Raw genomic sequence first — 18,207 nt, 5'->3', positions numbered from 1 at the left:
CAGTTGGAGGCTGCGGTGGCCGGGAGCGGCCACTGCACTCCAGTCTGGGCGACAGAGTGAGACTCCAACTCAAAAAATAAAATAAAATAAAGTTAATTTTTTGTATTCTTGGGTTCCTTGGCTGTTTTTCCAAAGCGGTTGTTCTTAACCAGATGTAATGAAAACATTACTAGAGGCAGGAGACCTGGTTTCAAATTCTCTTATAACTGATACTGAGGAACTTTGAGCTCCTTTCCTTAAGTTTTATAAACATCAGTTATCTTTCCTGTAAATGAAGATCATGTTCAGTCTATTTTCTTTTTTCTTTTTTTTGAGTTGGAGTCTCACTCTGTTGCCCAGACCGGAGTGCAGTGGCACGCTCCTGCCACCGCAACCTCAACGTGCTGGGCTCCGGCGATCTCCGCCTCAGCTTTCCAAGTAGTGGGAACTACAGGGCGCGCTACCATGCCCAGCTAATTTTTGGTTTATTGTAGAGAAAAGGTCTTGCCAAGTTGCCCGTGCAGGTCTCGAACCTGCGGGCTCAAATAGTCGCTCGCCTCCGCCTCCCAAAGTGCTGGGATTATGACTGAACCACCGAGCGTGGCCTGTTTTATTTTTTCTTTTGAGTAGTATTCTCACTGTTGCCCAAGCTGAAGAGCAGTGGTACGATATGGCCACCACAGCGTCAACCTGCTGTGCTCAGGCCATCCTTCCGCCTCAGCCTCCCAAGTAACTGGAACCACACTGGCTAATTTTTTGATTTATTGTAGAGACAAGGTCTTGCCAAGTTGCCCAGGCTGGTCTCGAACCCTTGGATTCAGGCAGTTTTCTTACCTCTGCCTCCCAAAGTGCTGGGGATATAGGTGTGAGCCACACCACCTGGCCTACTCAATCTATTTTAAAAAGATAAAGGAACCTGTAATTTCTTTTTTTGAGTCAGAGACTCACTTCATCACCCAGGCTGGAGTGCAGTGATATACGACTACCGCAGCCTCAAACTGCTGGGCTCAGCCTTCCAAGTAGCTGAAACCACAGGCATGCACCACCATGCCCGGCTAATTTTTTTTTTTTTTGATTTAGGGTAGAGACAAGGTCTTGCCAAGTTCCCTAGACTGGTCTCGAACCCCTGGGTTCAGGCATCCTGCTTGTCTTCACCTCCCAAAGTTCTGGGAGGACAGGCGTGAGCCACTGCACTTGGAGAGAAGTTCTTTTAATAAGTTGGAGAGATACCGTTTCAGAGATCCTTGAGATTAATAAGAATTAATTGAGTCCACAGTTATTTTGCCTGGATTACCTTACCATATCTATTATAATTTGCTTTCATAATTATTTTGTTATCTATGGTGAATTTTAAAACTAATTTTATTTTCTTGTCCAAATGGGTACAGTGACTTTACATTACTGAAATGATACCTTAGCTGTAAGTTTTATGCTGTTTTTCAGTGTTGTGTTCTATGATTCTGCAGTCTTTGACAGTAGTTTAATGACTGCATGTGAAGCTGATGTTTCACTGTTTATCTCTTAGAAACATTAAAGTTGGAGAGCGCTTCTTTACGATTAAGGTTTTCTTTTTTTTGTTTGTTTGAAAGAGAGTCTCACTCTGTTGTCCAGGCTGAAGTGCAGTGGCATGCTCACGGCCACTGCAACTCATCCTGCTGGGCTCAGGTGATCCTTCCCTCTCAGCCTTCCAAGTAGCTGGAACTGGAGGTGTGCGCCATCACGCTTGGCTAATTTTTTTATTCATTGTAGAGATGAGGTCTTGCCAAGTTTTCCAGGCTGGTGTAGAACCTGTGGGCTCAGGCAATCATCTCACCTTGGCCTTCCAAAATCCTAGTATTATATCTTGTCTTTATTATTATTATTCTTTTTGAGACAGGATCTGACTTTGTCACCCAGGCTGGAGTGCAGCGGCATGATCTTGGCTCACTGTAGCCTTGACCTCCTGGGCTCAAGCAATCTTCCCACCTCATCCTGAGTGGCTAGGTCTACAGGTGCATGCCACCATGCTTGGCTCATTTAAGTTTTTTTTGTGTGTGTGTGAAAATAAGGTCTCGCTATATTGCCCAGGCTGGACTTGAGCTCCTTGGCTCAAGCAATTCTCTTGCCTTCCCAAAGTGCTGGGATTGCAGGTGTGAGCCACCGTACCTAACCTTTTTTCTACATAGCTGACCGTTTTTCATTCCAGTTTCATTGGTTTTTTACTAGTCTGTTTCCTATCTCAACCTCCTCATTTCTATCTTCAATTAGTTGGTAATATTTAAGCACACACAAACATTTTAAGTATTGTCACTAATGTAGACATAATGACAGCTATTACTAAGGCTTACATTAGTGAGAAACAAATTTTCAAACTTTGACCTTTATTCCAGAGCTGCATTTTTCAACCAGTAACATTATCTGTTAGATGTTATCAGAAACTGAGTGAAAAGTAAAAAAAAATATATGATTTTATTTTTATTATGCTTGAGTTGGAGTCTCACTTTGTCATCCAGGCAGAAGTGCAGTGGCACGGTCACGACTACTGCAGCCTCAACCTGCTGGGCTCAGGTGATCCTTCCATCTCAGCCTTCCAAGCAGCTGGAACTACAGGCAAGTGCCACCATGCCCAGCTGTTTTTAAAATTTATTGTAGAGACGAAGTCTCACCAAGTTGCCCAGGCTAGTCTCAAACCCCAAGGCTCAGGCAGTCCTCTCGCTTCCGCCTCCCAAAGTGCTGGGATGTGTCAGGTGTGAGGCACCGTAACTGGCAAAAATTTGATTTAAAAAATTGCAAAGTTAGCCAGCTATGGTGGCTCATGCCTGTCATCCCTGCACTATGGGAGGCAGAGACAAGAAGTGCCTGAGCCCAGGGTTGCAAGACCTCACCTCTACAGTAAATTAAAAAAAGCAGAGTGTGGTGGTGTTTGCCTGTAGTTTCAGCTGCTCAGGAGGCTGAGACTAAAGGATCTCCTGAGCTTAGCAAATTGAGGCTGCAGTGGCCATGAGTATGCCACTATACTTCAGCCTGGGCAACAGAATGACACTTCAAATCAGTTGATCAGTCAATCAATAAACAAAAACAAAAATTACAAAGTTAGTATATGCACTTTGCAAAATTCAGACAATATAGTGAGGATTTATGTAGCCTTTTTTTTTTTTTGAGTTGGAGTCTCACTCTGTCGCCCAGACTGGAGTGCAGTGGCCGCTCCCGGCCACCGCAGCCTCGACCTGGTGGGCTCCGGCGATCCTTCTGCCTCAGCCTTCCAAGCAGTGGGAGTTACAGGTGTGCGCTACCATGCCCGGCTGATTTTTTGATTTATTGTAGAGATGAGGTCTCGTTACCCAGGCGGGTCTCGAACCCGCGGGCTCAGGCAATCCACTCACCTCAGCCTCCCAAAGGCGTGGGATTACAGGCTAAGCCACCGGGCCCAGTTTATTTCTTTTTTTAAAAGGTGAGATTTGTAACACATAGTTCTGCAATTTGTGGTTATTACTTAACAATTTATGTTTCTACCAACACTATATGTGAAAGAGCCCATTTTCCTCTGCATCCTTGACAATACTGGATGTTATTGACTGTTTTCATTTTTGTTAATCTAATAGGTAAAAGATAATATCTTTAAATAAATTGCCTTGTGGGGCGCAGTGGTTCACGCCCGTAATCCTAACACTTTGGGAGGCGGAGATGAGAGGATTGCCTGAGCTCAGGGCTTCTAGACCAGCCTGAGCAACGTGGCAAGACCTGCTCTCTACAATAGATGAAAAAATTAGCTGGGCATGGTGGCGCAAGCCTGTAGATCAAGCTGTTTGGAAGTCTGAGGTGGCGGGATCCCCTGAGCCCAGCAGGTCAAGGCTGCAGTGGCTGTGAACATGCCACTGTACTCCAGCCTGGATGACAGTGTGAGACTCTTGACTCAAAAATGAATAAACTTAAATAAATAAATTGTCTCTAAACTGTTGACTCTTATTGATGACTGGGTACTGTATTTCTCTTACAAAGATTGTATGCAGTTGATTCTCCTTTTGTTTAAGTGATTATCATAACAGAGCATAATTGTATTGTTAAATCTTAAATGTGGGATGACAGTTTAAAGTCACTCTTTTTGAGTGCTGTTGTTTGAGTTTGAACAGACATGCTACCATGAAACCACCACCACAAGCAAGTTGTACAATATTTCTATCACCCCAGAAGTTCCCTCACCCCCCTTTGTTGTCATTTCCTTCCTTCTATCTTCATCCCCTATTCAGATTTGTCCCTCTAGTTTTGCCTGTTACAGAATGTCATATTGGTAGAATCATGTAGTGTTAGGCTTTTGTATCTGACTTCTTTAGCTTAGAATAGTGCTTTTGAAACTCATGTTGTTGCATATATCAATATTTCCTTTTTATTGAGTAGTATTCAGTTTTGTGATTCTACCACAGTTGTTTATTCATTCACCTAGCTTATGGGCAGTTGGGTTGTTTCCAGTTTTGGGGTATTTATTAATATGAAGTTACTATAAACAACTTACAAGTCTTTGTGTGAACATAATGCTTTTGTTTTTCTTGGGTAAATTTGTAGGCATGTGATTGCTGGGGTGTGTATTTTTTATATGAAACTGTGCTACTGGTTTTCAGTGTACCCTTTTTTTTCTTCCTACCAACTGTTACTCATCCTTGCAAGTACTAGTGTTTTTATTTTATTATTTTCTTAAGTTGGAATTTCACTCTTTTTTTTTATTTTTTTTGAGTTGGGGTCTCACTCTGTCGCCCAGACTGGAGTGCAGTGGCCACTCCCGGCCACCGCAGCCTCGACCTGCTGGGCTCTGGCGATCCTTCCGCCTTAGCCTTCCAAGTAGCCGGAATTACAGGCATGCACTACCACGCCCGGCTGATTTTTTGATTGTAGAGATGAAGTCTTGCCACCCAGGTGGGTCTCGAACCCGCGGGCTCAGGCAATCCACTCACCTTAGCCTCCCAAAGGCGTGGGATTACAGGCTGAGCCACTGAGCCTGGCTTGGAATTTCACTCTTATCGTCCAGGCTGCAGTGCAGTGGCATGCTCACAGTCATCGCAGCCAACCTGCTGAGCTTAGGCGATACTTCTGCCTCAGCCTTCCAAGTAGCTGGAACTACAGATGCATGCCACCACACCTGGCTCGGCTAGTTTTTGTGTTTTATTGTAGAGTTGATTTTCACTAAGTTGCCCAGGCTGATCTCGAACCCCTGGACTCAGGCAATCCTCTCGCCTCGGCCTCCCAAAGTGCTTGGATTACAGGCTGAGCCACAGCGCCTGTCCATGTTTTTTTATATTAGCCATTATTATAGGTATATAGAGTTATGCCATTGTGGTTTCAATTTTGCATTTTTCTCATGACTTTGATCATTTTTGTTGTTGTTCTCAAGTTTCATTTAAGAACTCATACAAAATATTGCAGATAAATGAATTTTAATCCTGATCTTCTCTTTTTCATCCTGGTTAGTTTGGAAGTAACATAATTTGTAACTCTCTGCTGTTAGCAGCTATGTGATTATTATGTAGATTATTCTTCAAATATTTTTTGATAAGACATTTCAAATACCTTTTGGGAAAAAGGTACCGCAGAGTCACAGTGAACTTGCTCTTGCTCCTTTCAATGGTTACAACCCTTACACCTTGATTCCTAGCTTTTTCATTCATTTTGGTTCTCTTTTGCAAAAACTGCTCAAAATTGGCTGCCTCCATGATTCCATCTTTTACAGGGTGAGTGCAATCAGGAGTGAACTTCAGAACCTCCCCGCCGTCCTTTGCCACAAGGTTTTTTTTTTTTTTTTTTGTCCAGGCCAAAAACCTAGAGCCTTCTTCTGTGTCTGGTTTATTGAACAAGCTGGACTTGATAGTGTGCAAGCATAAAGGAACATTATTTTTTCCCATACCTGCCCCTGGAAACATAACTGTGTGAATTTTCAGGTGGACTTTACAGTTTTTTCTTTTCCTTCTTGAATATTAAAAAAGAGAGTTATTATTTTGCTCATAAAAAGACTAGTCTACTAAAATATCAAAACTCAAACTCTTCTCCAATTGAAACCTATCACCTCACCTAGCTTTGTCAGAATGAGTCTGAAATTGCCATGTAGGTTAGAGCCCCTTACTCCTATTCATTTTTCTACATGGAGGGACTTCCCTTGGAGAAAAACTTACAACTTCTTTCTGCTTGTAGGGAAGTGGAGTGACTCATTTGATTGGTGAATTTGGGAGAGCAGACTGGGTCAATTGTGCTCAGGCTCCTTTGAGTATCCTTTCTGGGCTCTCGCCACAAGCTTTTTCATGGGCACCATGGTGGCAGCAGAGGCAGAAAGGGAGGAGAGCGAACTTCACAGACACATTAGAGCTGGTCATCTTTTCATGTACTTAATTTGTTACTCGTATGTGTTGATAAAGTATATACTCAAGTCTCACTGTTGTATATGATATAAAGTATAATTCAAGTCTTAATGTTACCCAGGCTGGAATGCAGTGGCATGCTCACAGCCACTGCAGCCTCGACCTGCTGGGCCCAGGCAATGGTTTGGCCTCGGCCTTCCAAGTGGCTGGAACCACAGGCATGCACCACCATGCCGGGCTAATTTTTTTATTTATTGTAAAGACAAGGTGTTGCCAAGTTGCCTAGGCTGGTCTCGAACTCCTGGACTCAGGGAATCCTCTCGCCTCGGCCTCCCAAAGTGCTGGGATTACAGACATGAGCCACTACGCCTGGCTTTTTTGCTTTTCTTAATGATGTCTTAAAATGAGCAAAAGTTTAAATTTTGGTTTGGTACAATTTGCCAGTTCTGTCATTTGTGCTTTTTGTGTCCTATGTAAGATTTTTGCTTAACACAAGGTCACAAAGATAGCTCCTGTATTTTCTTCTAGAAGCCTAGAGTTCCACATTTTTCACTGAGATCTGTAGTTCCTTTCAAATTAATTTTTGTACATGGTACAAAGTATAAGTCAAATTTCTTTATTTGTTTTAGCTTGTGGATGTTCAGTTGTTCCAGAATCATTTTGTTGAAAAGACAAAATGAATAACCTTGGTACCTTTGAAAGTAAATTGACTACATATATGTGTGTTGGGGTATTGTAATGCTAAATTTTTGAAACTTCAATCATCTAAAAGTTCTTAAAGTTGTGGTAAACTGCTATACTTGACTTATTTAAACCTTTAGTTTATCTGAGAACTTTCAATTCTAACTTGATATTACAGATGTTTTTTGCTTTCATATAAATGAATGTGTGCGTCCACATACATTTATATATAAATAAGCTTGAGAGTGTAGGAGATGGACTTTTAAAATGTATTGAAATTGCATGGTTCATGGTTAATTTAATCTATTTGTTAACAATTTTTCCTTAACTTTACTTACTAACTACTGAAAACACTTTATTTTAATAGATTGCTTGTCTTTTCTGAAGAGGAAAAAGAATTTTTAATTGGGGGGGTGGATTGGGTCTCTCAGAGTAGCAAGCAGTTGCATGATCATGGCTTACTGCAGCCTCAAACTCCTGGGCTCAAGCAGTGCTCCCTCCTCAACCTCTGAGTAGCTGGGACTCTACAGGCGCATGAAACCTTGCCTAGCTAGTTTTGTTTATTTTTTGTAGACAAGAGGTCTCCCTGTGTTGCCCAGGCTGGTCTCAAACTCCTAGGCTCAAGGGATCCTCCCACCTTGACCTCCAAAATGATGGGATTACAGGTGTGAGCCACCAAATTCAACTATTTCTAATCCTATTATGTACAAAGTAATAGTGGGTGCTGCAAGGAAAATTGTCTCTTGAGCATCTCCTGGGAGCCTAACACTGCTGGGTTTATACTTGGCTTTAGCCTGGAGGGGTTTCCTGAGCAAGAGATGAGAACTAAGTACATTAGTAAAAGTTAAAGAGGAGAGGTTTTAGCATGTGGCTGTCCAGTGGTAATCCTACCTGGTGTGGAAGGGGGTGTAGCTCAGCTAGAAAAGCCAGATAGAAGAGGAGTAAGACCTTGAGTAAGTTTTTTTTTTTCTTTCCTGTTGATACACCCTAAAGCTATTGAGTAGGTTTTTGAAGAGTAGATGGACAAAAAATTTGGGGTGTGAGGTTTTGAGTATAGTCATTTCCTGAAATTTCTTTTCTCTTTAGCTTTGGCTTGGAATATTCACTTTATTTCTACATGTCAGATTTCTACTCCTGTTACATTTTGAGCAGTACATTGTGTCTGGTAGGGCTATGACATTTATCATATATGATAATTATGTTTAGATAATCTGTCTCCCACTGGACATTTGGACAGTAGATCATGTCTGTCCTATTGAACATTATTTTTCAGGTCAATGTCTCTCTCTCACACTCCCTCTACACACACACACACACACACACACACACACACACTCTCTCTCTCTCTCTCTCTCTCTCACACTAGCTATTCAATAAATGTTGAGTGAATTTGTGTTGTCTCACTCATTGACCCAAAGGCTCAGGAAATGAACATTGCAGAGAATGATATTGAGTGACTTAGTATTTGTGTAGAATTTATTGCAGGTGTGAGGGATGTAGTGGGAGATAATTGTGAAAGCTTGATTTGGACCTTGAATGGCGGACTGGATTTCTGTGGAGGGCCTTATATGCCAAACTGAATGCAGATGTTTGAATTGTACTCTATACAATGTATACTACACATGATACAGGAACTTGGGAGGGTTTTGAGAAAAAACTAAAAGGTCTCAGTTCCTGGGGGTGGAGAGGAGGGCCCAAATTCCAGGAGACTAGAGTTTCTGGCAGTCACTTAGGACTAAGCTTGCAAGCTGAGAAGATGGTGAAACCTTGAACAGAACTAAGGAAATAGCTTTCTCTGTATGGGGTGCGCATATATTGTTCCTTTGAGTTCATGTGTGGTACTCCTCATGTGGTTAGAGATGTAAAATTTGAACTTATGGTAGAAACTAGATATAAACTTAGCTGGATCTGAGAGCTGCTGCGATTACCAAGTTAGAAGACAACACAACCATGAGAGAACTTCTAAATTTTGGTGAGAAAGAAATTTGTGTTTCAAAACTCTAGAAGAGGTAGGAGGAGGTCATCAAAAGTGATAAATGCAGGCAGTTGGAGGACTGAGAAGTTACTGAATTGAGAAGAATGGTGGCTTTCAAGAGAATTGCATTCAGTGAGAAGATAAGTTACAATATTTAAGAGAAAGTGGAGAAAAGAAAGGTGGTGACAGATGCACACTTAGTAGCTTAGTCTAAAGTACTTTGAAAGTGTGCAGAGAAAAATTATATTCATATGTTAAGGAATCAGGAAAGATTTTTAGGGGGAGAGTATTTTCTTTGGGCCCAGATGAATGCATAGGGTTTCAGGCATTACGGATAGGAAGGTGTGGGAATGAGTACTGAAGTCAAAAGTCCTGGTTCTTAACAGAATCTTAGTGTTGGAGTACTCTAATCTCACTTTTTTGGATGTATGACTCATTTACAATATTTGTACTGAATTTTTCCATTGTCTCTGGAATACATATAGTAACTGGCTACTCATGCAGTATCTCTGACATTTGAACATCTCGGGTTATTCTTGTGTTGTATTAACTCCCTTTACCTTCCTATATTTTCCATTCGCTGTGTTGAGTAGTTCAACTATCTACTCCTTGTAGACATGGTGCGTCTAACAGTAACAGAGACTGGAGTTGTTTGCTGTGGAAGCAGCCCCATTACTAGTAGTACTAGCGATTCACTGAACTTTAAACAGTAAACAAAAAGCCTCGATGTTTCTTACCTAAAAGTTTTACTCAAGGAAGGAAAGGAGACTGATAACTTTGGTTGATGAGTTTTTAAAAAATTATTATTTTGAAATGGAGGAAGTCTAAGCACATTGTGGGATATGAAGCTCATTGGGACTTTCTATCTTATTTGCATGTTTTTCTTATTTCTTCCTCTCCTTCACTTCTCTCAGTGGGTATTTTTTCTTTTTTTTTCCTTTTTTGAGTCAAGTCTCACTTTGTCACCCAGGCTGGAGTGCAGTGGCACGCTCACAGCCACTGCAGCCTCAACCTGCTAGTCTCAGGCAATCCTTCCGCCTCAACCTTCCAAGTAGCTGGAACTACAGGCTCATGCCCCCACACCTGGCTAATTTTTTTTTTTTTTTATTGTAGAGATGAGGTCTCACCAAGTTGCCCAGGTTGGTCTCGAACCCCTGGTCTCAGGCAATCCCCTTGCCTCAGCCTCCCAAAGTGCCGGGATTACTGGCTTGAGCCACCGTGCCCGGCCTCAGTGTGTATTATTAAGAGATTCAGAAAAGATGTGATTGATACAGAGCGATTTCCCATGAGTGCTGGAGTACATGTGCTTCAGGAATTAGTTTAGGCCAATGGAGAGGTGTCCTTTTTAGGAAACAGGAATGAGCCGGATGCTGTGGTTTATGCCTGTAATCCCAGCACTTTGGGAGGTGGAGACAAGAGGACCCTGAGCCCAGGAATTCAAGACCAACCCAGGCAACTTGGCGAGAGACCTCATCTCTACAATAAACCCAAAAAGTAGCCGAGTGTGGTGCCTGTGGTTCCAGCTACTTGGAAGGCCATTCCACCTCGGCCGAGTCCAGCAGGTTGCGGCTGCAGTGACCGTGAGCGTGCCCCTGCACTCCAGCCTGGGAGACAGAGTGAGACTCTGACTCAAAAAAAAAAAAAAAAAAGAAAAGAAAAGAAACAGGAATGAATAAAAGGGTGTTGAACACTCGCTGGGACTTTAGGCGCAGTAGGCAAGTGGAAGAGTAGAATGACTCTAAACTTAAACTCTAAAGTAGTTGAGGCTCTGTAAACAGTCTATTCCAAATGCTCCTTTGAAGTCATTCCTTGTATATTAAACTGTTAATCTTTCTACTCTAGAACAGAGAATTGGCAGGGAGGTGAGATGTCAGTTGTTAAGAGCACTTAAATTAGCCGGCCATCAGAGGATAGTAAGATAAGTATTGAGGATTTTTTTGTTTTGTTTTTCTCTAATATGTTCACTTTCTGGTTGATTTCTAGCAATTGTATTTTGACCCTCTAAATTCTGAGTCAGTTTAAATCAGAGATGGTACAGAAGTAATTGATCTCTATGTGTAATTAATTGAAACATCATTTTCTGAGTAAACATCTTTGTTTTGTTTTACCATCCCCTTTGGAAGCCTCTTCTAACTTAAAAAAGTGGCCTTTATGTATAGCCTGTTATATATGGCTATTTTACCAGATTAGTATTTCCTTTTCTTATTCATCATTTGAAGTTTGCTTGTCAAGTTACCTCCTTTGAATAAGTTATGATAAATATTTATTTATTGAATATTGATAAATCACATATTTTATTGCCCTTCCCTGTCTCTCCAATCTAAATTAATGGTATCTTGACCATCATATTTTCCTGACTGTCTAGATAATGGACAATTTGAAGCCTTGCTTCAACTTTGTTATAATGAATCTGTAGTATATTTTGATCTTTCTTTGATATTGATATGTATATGCTGTACTTTTTTATTTTGATTTGAGAAAGAAACTTGTGTGTAACAAAAATGATAGGAAAATATGTATTTGAATATGATGAGAGATTTGAGATAAATGACAACATGTTATTGTAGAAAATCTGGAAATACCGAGAGAGAAGAAAACAATCCCCAAATCCAGAAACAGTACAAAATATTACTAGATGAGTCTACTGTTCTTTATCCACCCCTATCATTCAAAATAAAACTATTGGAAACTGCCAGGGGAGAGTGAGGGCTGGTTGGTAGTAGTGGAAAACTGTTGCGGGGGGGATGGCACCTCATTAACAAGGGTACAGGCATAATGAACATTTGTATACCTAACCCTGAATTGTACCCCACATCTTCAAAATTAAAAAATTAAACTATTATGTTACTTAGCTCTGTTACTTTAAATGTAGCAAGTGAGAATCCTTTTTGTGGGGGGGGATGGGTGTTACTGCCTTCATTGGGAGATTTATGTTTTGTGGAAAACCAGTGGCACCTGAAATGGCAGTATCTGGATCTGTGTTATGAGTTAACTATTTTTTAAAGCAAGTGAGGCATTGTAGAAAAATTTAAACAGATTTGGGAATTTTTATAGATCAAATTTGAAAGTTTCCAACTGCCAGTTAGTTGGAAAGGGAGAAACAAGGAACCCATTAATAGAGCATAATTTAAAAACTGGCTTTTATGTCATTAGAATTGCTTAAAGTTACAGTCTTGTCTCTAGGCTGATACTTGGTTTTTATTAAAAACAGCATCGCAGTTGTATTGACTATGGTGGACTTTCTTTGTGAAATTTTTTAGTTTTTTAAAGGAAACATACGTTGAGATTTGTTAAGCAGGAATTTTTTTTTTTCTCTGAATATGCTTTATTTAGTCATTTTTGTTAGTTAAGCAGAAATTTAAACTGCCTTCTCATGTGCCCAATAGATAAACATTTTTAAGTATTGTAGTTTTTTTTTTTTAAGTACTTTTAACTGTAATAGAAATGGATGGTTGATTTTTGTGTTTTAAACAAGGTCATATATATTTTTTTCTCTTCTAATCCCCAATTCCTAATGTTATAATTTTGACTGTTCTGGGGGCTTCCTGCACAAAGTAAATGATGAGAAGTTGTGTTTATTTTGTGCTAGCTTTTCTTGACCTTTATGTTTGAGCTTTGAGGATACTTGATTACAGCACCCAACCTATTCTGTTGAGTTTGCTTGTTTATATTTCTTGAAAGACTGTAAACTCCTTCAGTTTGTTGGGTGGGTAGCTTACACCCATAATCCCAGCACTTTGGGAGTCCAAGGTGTGAGGGTCCCTATAGCCTAAGAGTTCAAGACCAGCCTGGGCAACATAACAAGGCATCATCTTTAAAACAAACCAAAACAACTTCTTGAGTGCAGGAGACTTAACTTGTCCACCAGGGCATTTGGTTTCTCGAACCTCCTGTGGTTAAATGCTTAATTAGTGTAAAGAAGCTTAAAAAGACATAACAAATGTAAAAAATGATGAAGTTATAGCTGGTTATTAATCATTATTGCTGTTTTGAAAATGGTGAATTAATTCCCAGAGGGAGAGAGTATACAAGGACACAAGTCATAGTGCTTTCCAATGATAAGTATAATCTCTTAAGTCCTAACCTGTACCTTCTACCTAGCTTTCTAAAATAAAACCACAGAAGTTCAGGAGTGTAGCAGATTTTTGTTCCCAAAGGGGAAAGGTGGTACGAATGGGGGAATTTGACTGTGGTATGCTTAGTCTGAGGCAGGATTTGACTCTTGGGAATAAGAAAGAAAATAGGTGCTGGTTCCCTCTGCCTTGAGGGATAGGGAAATCAAGAAACAAGTAATAGTTGGGAATTTTACCGTTATAAAGCAAATGGTGTTGATTTACTTTATATTCTCATTTGTATGGCTAAGAACATTTATTTCATAGTTGTTTACAAAGGTGATTTTAATAGTTACTATTCTTGTGTTTGCTCCCTCAGCATTTGACATTGTGCAGCAAAGAAATGGTTATGGAGAAGCCCAGTCCGCTGCTTGTAGGGCGGGAGTTTGTGAGGCAATATTATACTTTGCTGAATAAAGCTCCAGAATATTTACACAGGTAAATTTTAAACACATTTTCTTAGTATTCTGCTTGAGTTTTTTTCTTGTATTACATATATTTTGCCTTTCCTGTCTCTATGTAACCTGATAGTATCTTTGTAAACATCTCTAAGCTGTATTCAATATCTTAGCCATTTGACTAAAACTAGTGTTTTTGACTGCAACTCACAGTAGGAAAAATATTTCACTTTGATTAGTACACTTATTCTTATGTATGTACTCTGGTATTTTATATTTCATTTTTACAGATATCTTGAACTTGACCAGTGAATGGGTTCTAATAGGCAATTTGAAATCAGTGGCTTAGATCGTCTTTATAAGTTCTCCCAAACAGCACTGGCAAATGAGTCAGTTAAATGAATATACTTGTGACTGTATTGCTAATACTCTGCAAAGTAGTATTCTGTGGTAAAACAGCAGGAGTAGCCCTGTTTACTATCTTGACAAAAGAGGTAGACATTTGTAGGCTTGTTTATTCCAGATATTAAAATGAAATTCATTTATGGGTAATTTTTGTTTTTCTAGGTATTATCTTAGCAAGTGGTAGAGATATGAAACTCTTATAAGAATTAGACTTTGAGCTGGGTTCGGTGGCTCAGCCTGTAATCCCACGCCTTTGGGAGGCTGAGGTGAGTGGATTGCCTGAGCCCGCAGGTTCGAGACCCGCCTGGGCAACTTGGCGAGACCTCATCTCTACAATAAATCAAAAATTAGCTGGGCGTGGTAGTGCGCACCTATAGTTCCAGCTACTTGGAAGGCTGAGGCAAAAGGATCGCCGGAGCCCAACAGGCAAGGCTGCGGTGGCGGGGAGCAGCCACTGCACTCCAGTCTGGGAGACAGAGTGAGACTCCAACTCAAAAAAAAAAAAAAAAATTAGACTTTGTAAGTATTCTAGAATACACTCGCCAAGTGAGTTAAGGATAATTGTACCCTTGTCACTTCATTAGGAAAGGCTGCTTTAAAAGGCTTATTCCTTTTATCTGTAGGTCCTCTTAATTATTGTTTTCTAGGCATTCTAATGTAATTTGTCCTATTCTGTCAAACATGTGTAATCTCTTGTTCCAGGAGGCACTTTAATATTTATTGTTTGCTAGGCTGTCTCGCCTTTTTTTGTTTTTTATTTTTGAGTTGGAATCTCACTGTTACCCAGGCTGGAGTGCAGTGGCATGCTCACGGCCACCGTGGCTTTGACCTGCTGGACTCAGATTATCCTTCCTCCTCAGCCTTCCCAGAAGTTGGAACTATAGGCGTGTGCTGCCATGCATGGTTAATTTTTTTATTTCTTGTAAAGACGAGGTCTCACCAAGTGGCCCAGACTAGTCTCAAACCCCTGGGCTCAGGCAGTCCTCTCACCTTGCCCTCCCCAAATGCTAGGATTACAGTCTTGAGCCACAGCGGCGCCTGACTGCTAGGCTCTCTTTCTAATCACTTTTAGGTATATTATCTCATAAAATAGCTAGTCACAGCCAGTATCCAGGCTCAGTTCTGAGTAAAGTCCCCAGCTACTCTCCTATAATGCTGTGTATGTTAAGTATAATTAACATGACTGCCCACCCGAATAAACTCAGAATGAATAGCTATATGTGTTTGTAATTATAACAGTAAATTTGTTGGGTTTTTTTTTGACAGGCTATGTGAGGGAATTGGGAAAAGAATGAAATTAATAGAGCCTTTTTTTTTTTTTTTTAAGTCAGAGTCTCATTCATTGCCTAGTCTGCAGTGGGATAATCATAGCTACCACAGCCTCAAACTGCTGGGAGCTGCAGCTTCCAAGTAGCTGGAACTATAGGCGTGTGCCACCACACCTGGCTCATTTTTAAATTAATTATAGAGATGTGGCTCACCAAGTTGTCCAGGTTGGTCTTAAATGCCTGGGTTCACATCTGCCTCCCAAAAGTGCTGGGATTACATGTATGAGCCACTGCCAATAGAGCATTTTGATAGCTGAAATTTGGTCTTTTTATGATACAGGTATTAGCATATATATATATGTTTTTTTTTTTTTAGTGATCATAAGAGGTAAAATTCAAAACAATAAGGCTGTATGCCATCATGTTACTTACAGACTTCATGCAGCACTTATTTGTGTTTTGTACTTAGCTTATTTAACCAATTTCCCTTTTTTTTTTTTTTTTTTTTTTTGAGTTAGACTCTCACTCTAGTCACCCAGGCTGGAGTGCAGTGGGACGCTCACGGCCACCGCAGCCTCAATCCTCTGGGCTCAGGTGATCCTTCTACCTCAGCCTTCCAAGTAGCTGGAATGACAGATCCACACAACCATGCCTAGCTAGTTTTTTTTTGTGTGTGTGTGTGTGTCATTTATTGCAGAGACAGATCTCACCAAGTTGCCCAGGCTGGTCTCGAACCACAGGCTCAGGCGATGCTCTTGCCTCGGCCTCCCAGAGTGCTGGGATTACAGGCTGAGCCACTGAGGCTGACCCAGTTTCCCTTTTGATGAAAATTTAGATTGTAATTTTTCACTTGTGATAAACAGCACTGTAATGAATATCTCAAATATGCCTTTTTAAAAATGTACCTTGCTGGTTACCTTCTTGGAAGAAGTTCTAGAAGAATTGTTGCATCAAAAGTATGATCGTTACAAGGCTTTTCACACAGACACACAGAAACCACTAGATTGTCCTCTCGAAAAATAATGCCGGTTTCCATGTTTACTAGTAGTACACAAGAGAAAATAGTGTAAGTTTAAAATGTTTTATAGGGTAGTGGTGACAAGCATGGACTCTGGAGCCAGACTATCTGGGTCCTTGTAGCCGACCCACTTGATAGGTATATGATCTTAGGGGAGTTAATAAACTGAACCTCAGTTTATTCATTTAGTTAGTAGTGCTTACTTCATGAGGTTTTATTAAGAGGGTTAAATGGGCCTGGTGTGGTGACTCATGCCTGTAATCCCAGCACTCTATGCGATCAAGGTGGGAGGATTGCTTGAGCCCAGCAGTTCGAGACCAGCCTGGGCAGGAAAACAAGACCTTGTCTCTACAAAAAAATCGAAAAATTAGCCAGGCATAGTGGCACGTGTCTGTAGTACCAGCTACTCAGGAGCTGAGGCAGAAGGATCTCGCCCAAGCCCAGGAAGTTGGAGCTGCAGTGAGCCATGATTGTACCACTGTACTCCAGCCTGGGTGACAAAGTGAGACCCTGAGTTTAAAAAAAAATAGGGCTAAATGAATCAATTATGTAATGCATTAAAAACATTGCTTGGCATAGAAAAGCTATTACATGTTTTATTACAACAGGAGCTGAGTTCTCTTTATGAAAAAATTAACTTTGCATCTTTGATAACCTTAAGTTAGAAAGATGTTAATTCTAATTGCTTTAGATAATGCCAAGAAAGACTAACTTATCCTGCATTTAAGAGCAGCACAGCTGGGCGTGGTGGTGCATGCATGTAATCTCTACAATTAAAAAAAAAAAAGGCTGGGCACAGTGGCTCAAGCCTGTAATTCCAGTACTTTGGGAGGCCGAGGTGAAGGGATTGCCTGAGCCCCTGAGTTCGAGAACAGCCTGAGCAACTTTGCTAGACTTCATGTCTACACTAAATCAAAAAATCAGCTGGGCGTGGTAGCGTGTGCCTGTAGTTTCGGCTACTTGTAAGACTAAGGTGGAAAGATCGCCTGAGCCCAGCAGGTTGATGCTAGGGTGGCCGTGAGTGTGCCATTGCAGCCTGGGTGACGGAGTGAGACCAAAAAAAAAAAAAGCACGAAAATATTACCAAGAAATTAGATGCTGAAGTAATTTTAGATTTTAGACTTGTTCTCTGAATTGTTTATTTATTTATGAGACACTCTTGCTCTGGTCACCAGGCTGAAGTGTATTAGTGTGATCATAACTGACTGTAGCCTCGAACTCCCGAACTCAAGCAATCCTGCCTCAGTTGTTGGTATCACAGATGCGTTCCATCATACCTGGCTTTTTTTTTTTTTATTGTAGAGATGAGGTCTTGCCAAGTTGCCCAGGCTGGTCTCGAACCTGTAGGCTCAGGCAGTCCTGCTCTCAAGTAGTCCTCCCACCTAAGCCTCCCAAAGTGCTGGGATTACAGGTACGAGCCGGTATGCCCGTCTCTATTTCAGTCACTTTAACTAAACTGCTTAGGCCTTTATAATTAGTAATCTTTTGGAGATCTGAATAAAATGTTAAACTTTGATTACCAAACAAAGCTAGATAACTAAGTTTTTGTGTCTGAAGAGAAACAATGGGTCAGTTACTGTAGCATCTGTATTTATAATGTACTAAATAGTCAAAACTGTCATATTCCACTTAACAAAAAGTAGATGTGATAAGAATTAGATGAGAATAGCCAATGATTGTCAACATAGTGTACCAGATACACTCAGTGTTCTGTGTGCATTACTCATTTAAACCCTGCAACGATCCTGTGGAGTAGTTAGTGTTTCTGTATATAACCAAGGAATCTCAAAGACCTTAAGTAATTTTTCCAAGGTTATACAACTAATTAGTGACATAACCAGACCTGGAACCTGGTTTGTTGGATACCAGAACTCTACTGCCTCAGTCTGATGATGTGGCTCACACCCACATTCTCAACACTTTGGGAGGATGAGGCACTTTAAGTCAGGAGTTTAAGATCAGCCTATGCAACATAGCAAGACCACATCTCTTTTTTTTTTTGAGTTGGAGTCTCACTCTGTCACCCAGACTGGAGTGCAATGGCCGCTCCT

General features: G+C 40.7%; 1 protein-coding gene across 4 annotated transcripts in view; it reads left to right on the top strand.

The window, feature by feature from the left end:
- The window catches only part of G3BP2 (G3BP stress granule assembly factor 2), a 37,780-nt gene that overhangs the window by 2,880 nt on the left and 16,693 nt on the right, over positions 1-18,207 (top strand). For all 4 annotated transcript variants that reach the window (XM_008069059.2, XM_008069053.2, XM_008069051.2 and 1 more), the window contains exon 2: positions 13,387-13,505. In XM_008069059.2, coding sequence (XP_008067250.1) covers positions 13,411-13,505 — 95 coding nt within the window. In that variant the 5' untranslated portion in view covers positions 13,387-13,410. The remainder of the gene's footprint in view (positions 1-13,386; positions 13,506-18,207) is intronic.

This window comes from Carlito syrichta, unplaced genomic scaffold, assembly GCF_000164805.1.
Source record: "Carlito syrichta isolate Samal-C Ts95f unplaced genomic scaffold, Tarsius_syrichta-2.0.1 Scaffold311780, whole genome shotgun sequence".
NCBI classification, from domain to species: domain Eukaryota; kingdom Metazoa; phylum Chordata; class Mammalia; order Primates; family Tarsiidae; genus Carlito; species Carlito syrichta.
Note: the sequence above shows the minus strand (reverse complement) of the source record. Positions and strands in the feature narration are given on the sequence as shown.